The sequence below is a fragment of the Austrofundulus limnaeus genome, unplaced genomic scaffold (assembly GCF_001266775.1).
Source record: "Austrofundulus limnaeus strain Quisiro unplaced genomic scaffold, Austrofundulus_limnaeus-1.0 Scaffold444, whole genome shotgun sequence".
Lineage (NCBI taxonomy): Eukaryota > Metazoa > Chordata > Actinopteri > Cyprinodontiformes > Rivulidae > Austrofundulus > Austrofundulus limnaeus.
Window position 1 is genome coordinate 282519 of NW_013952846.1, and position 6245 is coordinate 288763.

A 6245-nucleotide genomic window follows, 5' to 3' on the forward strand; every position below is an offset into this window, starting at 1 on the left:
ATATGAAACAAATAAAATACATACAAAGCAGAACAGCTAAATGTATCAAAAGTATGTCTGTAATATTAGAATTTCTGAGACAATGAATTTTGGTTTTTCATTTTTTTTTCCCTGTAAGAGGTTTTTATTTAATAGAATTTTTGGACAAAAAAATTGCAATGTATCGTATCGTGACCCCTCTGTCATGGGATGTATCATATCGCCAAATTATTGCCAATACACAACCCTACAGATCTGTCTCTAGACAAACCAGGGGTAGACATAAGGATATTTTCAGGTTGTCCAGCAGACAACCTGTTGACAAAACCTGGTTGTCCGCAAAATATTTTGGTTGTCCAAAAAAATCTCAAGAAAAATGTAATTTAACAAGTATATTGTTCTGTTGACAAAGTTTATTATACAATTGTTCTCAAGTCAGCCAGGTTGACAGGATCTGCGTGAATAAAACTTCCTCATTCTCTTCTTTGAAATACAGTATTTAAGGCTCGGATTAAAGCAGCAAAAATGTCGCTAATAAAATCTAGATCTTACCCAACATTCATAAACTTCTTTCTGCTCATAGGACAAACATTTTCACTTAAATAGGAGTATCTTGTGTACATGACCTTATTAAAAGTTACAGTTTAGTGTTTGTTCGGTTTTACCAAGTTTTTTCTCCCTTTCATTTTTACAAATGACGGACACCCACAGCAGAGAACTTTAATCAATGTCTTTTTCTCTTGGTTGTCCACCGGACAACCAGGAGACAGGATCAGTTTGTCCGAAATGAAAATAGGTTGTCTCGGACAACCTAAACAATGGTTACGTCTACCCCTGTAAACACATAAAGAATCTGGTTTCTACTTGCTACTTTCAGCTTCGGAACATCTCTAAACTCCGGCCCCTGCTGTCCACTTCAGACTTGGAAATGGTAATTCATGCTTTCATCTCTAGGCGCCTAGACTATTGTAATAGCTTGTTCACCTGTCTTAATCAGAAACAGTTAAATTGCCTTCAGCTTGTCCAAAACTCGGCAGCAAGACTCCTTACTTGAATCTCCAAATTCACCCACATCTCCCCGATCCTAGCAGAACTTCACTGGCTTCCGGTTCAATTCAGAATCCAGTTCAAAATCCTTGTCCTCACATTCAGAGCTCTTCATGGCCAAGCACCTGAATACATTAAAAGTCTCATTTCACCTTACAACCCCAGACGGGACCTCCGCTTACAAGAACAAAATCTTCTTAAGGCTCCTGCATGCTGCTGCCGAACTGTCGCAGTTTTATGACGAAAATTGCGTCACTTCTGTTCGCATTGTCAGCATTTCTTGTCGCAACCCACGGGTCGAACTTTTCACCCCCCTCCACATGAGAACACATACGAACTGTATGGTGTGATTGGTCAGAAGTTCGTGGGAGTTTTGTTTGTGCTGAAGGCGCTCAGACGCATTTGCTTCAACCACTCGCTTCAAAAAAGGGAAAAAAATAGAAGAAAAAAGCGATCGCTTCCACAGCTGACTGTTGTACCAGGAAGCAGCGATTTAAAGATGGCCAATGGTCAAAAACTCATAAAAGGGGATAAAACAGACATTTTCCACGGTGGAATCTGACGGATAAAACTTTGGAACTTAATCCAGGACCAGTTAGTGGATAAACAACGTCGAGTGAAGAGCCGCAGACTTTTTTTTTCTGCATTGCACTCCCCGGGGAAGGAATCCCACGCAGTGACGTATGCTGGAGCGGGAGGGGTTTCCCAGCAGCTCGGCTCAGGGTGTCTCTGGAACTATGAAAGAAATGTGTGAAAACGAACCCCAAACAACCACGTGACGGCGCGTCGACCGGTCGACTGCCGAGCAACCATACTGCCTGCTTTATGGTTCCCCTCACTCGCTTTAAGACCCGTGGTGACCGTGCCTTCTCCTCTGTGGCCCCCAGGCTCTGGAATGAACTCTATTTTAATCTGCGCTCCATTAATAACATTGTCTCTTTCAAGACACTCCTGAAAACCCACTTTTTCTCTCAAGTGTTTAGCTAACCATTTCACTATTAATGCCAGCCTACCTCAAATGTAATGCTCATCAATCTGTGATTTTAATTATTGAACTTACGCCATATTTTTCTCTCCCGCATTCATTATGTTTTTGTGTATTGTTGTATATTTTGCCCTGCATTGACCTTGTGTTTGATTTACAATTTTAGAAAAAAATTTTTTTGATTTGATGTTTTAAATTTTTCGTTGCTTATGTTTTTCTGTTTAATCTTATTCTTTCCACCATTTTTATACTGTTAATGATTGTATAGCACCTTGTGAATATATTTCTGTGAAAGGCGCTTTATAAATAAAACTTTACTTACAGTACTTACTTACTATCTTTGGTCTTTTTTGCACATTTATGTTGTCAGCTGTAAAATGGCACCAGAAACTTAAATTCCACTGATTAGTTTGTCTCTAATTTAGGGTGACTCCTTTTGTTAAGGTCCTGTCACACTATAATGTTTTAGATAACTTATGCCAACTCATGAAAATTTTGTGCAACACTAAAGATGTCTAAGCTGAAGATGGAATAAAAAAATCTACATAATCTTAATTTCCAAACAACAACTGTAGTAAATGAGTCACACTGCCCTCATCTTTGTCAGTATTTTGGGTCAACCAATATGAGATTTTCTACAGCGGATGTCTCTCTTTAGAAATCATGGTAGCAGATAGCTGAAACACAAAGCCAATTTTTTGGTAAGTTATTTTTCATTTATGGGCAAAAAAGTTGCCTGTTTGTAATTTTAACAACCGTCAGAATGCACTGTGCACTATAAATGTATAATTGTACTTGGTTATTGATTATTTAATTGATTATTTATGTTCAGGGATGACTGCCAATTATTTATTTATAAACATGGTATTGGTTGATTATCAACCAGTAATTGGTTAATTAAAATTGTAGGTCCACTAATCTTTCTATCTGAAGTCAGTACTTTTGAAATATTGAGTTAGGGCTGAAAATGTTTTTGCATTTCACCCTTCACTCTGGATTAAAAACTATTAAGCAATCTTCCTAAATAAACATTTCGACTGAGTCAAATGTTTGTTGACTTGTTTCATACTTGAAATTTAGGTTTGAATCATACAGTGTGGCCGTCTGTTTCTTTTATGCTAGTTTTTAATTACATTAAGAAATATGGCTATTAAATAATTGCTAAGTCATTTTATTCAGGTATTGTCTCATGTACTAAAATGTACCAGAAAGCTAGGTATTCTCTCAGTGGGCTGAGACTAGTTGGTGAACAGCATTCCACAGGGAGTCACCAAAAAGCCTCAAAACATTTACACGGCTTTTTATTTCCTTGTAAGCTTTGCAAAGATGTCCAGTTCTGTTGCTTGAGTTCTCAACATGGTGGAAAAAATTGCATGGACATTTTTTTTCCTTGAAAAGGTCAGTTATTGGGGATTTCTCCTTCACTTTTTTGTTTGTATCTCTAGCTTGTCTCCAGAAAGGTCTGTATATTGACTAGGGCTGTGTATTGGCAAGAATTTGGCGATACCATACATATCATGACAGAGGGGTCACGATACGATATATCCCGATATATTGCGATACTATAAGCAAGGTGATATATTGCGATTTTTTTTTGTGCAAAAATTTTATTAAATCAAAACCTCTTACTGGGGAAAAAAATGAAAAACCAAAATTCATTCTCAGAAAATTCTAATATTACAGACATACTTTTGATACATTTAGCTGTGTTCTGCTTTGTATGTATTTTATTTTGTTTGTTTCATATTTCTTATTTCATCCATGTTTTCAATTATTAGACTAAATTTGCCAATAAATAGTTTGAAAATATATTTTTTGCAGCTTTTAGTTTTTAATATTAATTTACAATATGGTCACCCAACACTTAACAATAGCCTCTACCTCAAGAGGTAGAGGAGCCAAATGGCTGACTCACTGCTGCCAGCTAGCGGTCAGAGGCTGAACTACAACACAAAAATGAACGGCTGGCAGGAAAGTTGACATTTTAAACCTTAATAAAAAAATCGATACAGGGCTTAAGAATATCGATACAGTATCGAGAAATGAAATATCACGATATTTCAGTGTATCAATATTTTCTTAAACCCCTAATATGGACACTTGCACATGGGCTGTCCTCTGACAGAAAGCATTGGAGGCAAATGTGAATGCCTAAAACTCCTACTAATGAGAAAAAAACAATCTTTACAAAACTGGTAAATCTGCTATTTTTTGTTCTAAAGTGTATTCTAATAAATTGAATTATAAATGTGGGGAAAGCTGCCAAGGTCGGTACAAAGCTGGTCAAAGGAAGTACACTATTTTCAGAGGTGGACAACAAAATAATGTAAACGTTTGACAAGCTGTGATTAAAATAAAAACAAAAATACTGCACATTTAAAATGTAGGTTCACAGCTCGCTGGTTACTTGGTAACAGTCAATTGGGATTCAGTGAGTTTGCAGTTTTCTCACAATTTTAGTTGCCAACTAGTCTCCAACAGTCTCAGCTCAGTGAGATACTGGTTTTAGGGTGTCAGTTATATAAATATGTATTTAGCTTTATGTGAACTTTTTTTCTTTTGGTTAATATAAAATCCGCAAATTGATTTGTTGAAACAAAATTGCTTTTTTTTTTTTAGTTTTACCAATGTTAATAAATTTCATAAGTGGAACTGGTGAATGCCTCACTTCAATGAAAGTATGTCTTTAGTTCTACCTGCTGATGACTAAATATTTCCATAATCTACATCTCTGATTAAAAAGCTGCATTCTTCCACACACATTTTTTATTGGATATGCAACACTTTGATTTAGCTGCCAGTTCAGTATGGTAGTCAGTGAAGTAAACAAACTGGTTTTAAACTTAACCACGAATCCATTCAAGACTCAGCAGTGAATTAAGATGATACATTCTGAAAGAGGTCTTCCTTTGTGTTGAGTACAGCTGTACAGCCAATGAAAACACAAAATGTCAAGTTTAATGTGAAACATTGTGTTCATTTTCTGTCTCTGTTGTTTCTGTATTCTGTTAATTTATTCAGAGTTGACACGGTATCATCCAGTCAGGACGAAGTCCAGTCCAGAGAGCTTGGTTCAGCACCGCTGTATGACCTGTTGCCCTCCAGGTGCCCTGAACAGCCAGCAGTGCAAAGTGATGCCTACACTGTTGCAGATGCTCATCAGGAGGAGGGTGAGGTCTGAAAGCGTCTTGTAACTTGAATAAAAAATGTGTGTGTATGTAAAGTTGGCCTGAACTGGATGTTTTCATCAAGCCATTTCTGCAATTCAAATTCCTTTTAGCGTCAAAGGCACTGTAAGTTGTTTCTGGTTGTATGTTTCATTTTGCTGCAGCATTTTATTATTAATCCAGTCTAAATCAATGTCATCTTGGGACAAGGTGGCCCTGATTTTAGAAATACATTGAGCAGAAGACAGAGAGCAATTCTAGAGATATGTTTTAAATAGAAGTTAAAAGACTTGGACAAAAATGTTTACAAGGTTCCTAAAAGCATTATTTTGCTGAGCTGCGACTGCTGGGGACTAGTTGGCAAAAAGCATTTGTCTCCAAAATGTTTTGAAATGTTGAAATGGTCACAGTGTTTCTTAATTTCTGTCACTTGAGTTTTGAACTTATTTAAAAAATATTGTCCAACCAGTTTAGATTCAAAATAGTCACAGAATCGTTATGGGTGTCTCAAACCCATTTCAGTTCTTCTTGTGGACAAGACAGAGGGACTTTAGATGTTCAGATTTAAAAGCACACAGAATATAAATAAAGTCTTCTTAAAAACTGGTCCAAATCTAGGGCTGGGGTTTGCAAACTATTTTTGTTGCATCACAATACAGACATGAGGAATTCCTATTGGTTGTCCAGTAATCCTCTCCATCCATAATGTTCTGTTGACACGAGCTCTGAAAAGTACAGGAGGAAGCTACCACCGGCCTCCATGGATAAGAATAATGTAATTAAAACAAGTAGGTTTGTTTAATTCTTTGGACAGCCTGTGTGATAGTTGATTGTAAACATGTGCCTTGATGATGTGTCACAGAGTTGATTTTTATCTTTTCCCGCCTGTTGACCAGCTGGCAAAAACTCTGGTGCAGCTTCAATTTGTCTGGTTCTTATAAAAACTGCTGTTTGTTTTTATTATATTTGTCTGTTGTCTGACAAATGTCATCAATAAGACTATTAAAAAGTGCATTTTAACCACAGGGTGGAGCTGCATACACACACACACACACACACACACACAC

General features: G+C 36.8%; 1 protein-coding gene across 4 annotated transcripts in view; it reads left to right on the forward strand.

The window, feature by feature from the left end:
- Positions 1-6245, forward strand: part of smg1 (SMG1 nonsense mediated mRNA decay associated PI3K related kinase) — a 108320-nt gene that overhangs the window by 1765 nt on the left and 100310 nt on the right. For 2 of the 4 annotated variants that reach the window (XM_014024876.1, XM_014024877.1), the window contains exon 2: positions 5033-5181. The exons of 1 other annotated variant lie outside the window; for it this stretch is intronic. In XM_014024876.1, the coding sequence (XP_013880330.1) occupies positions 5033-5181 (149 nt within the window). Of the gene's footprint in view, positions 1-5032; positions 5187-6245 lie in introns of those variants that run through there. One more of the 4 variants, XM_014024879.1, reaches the window with a different exon arrangement.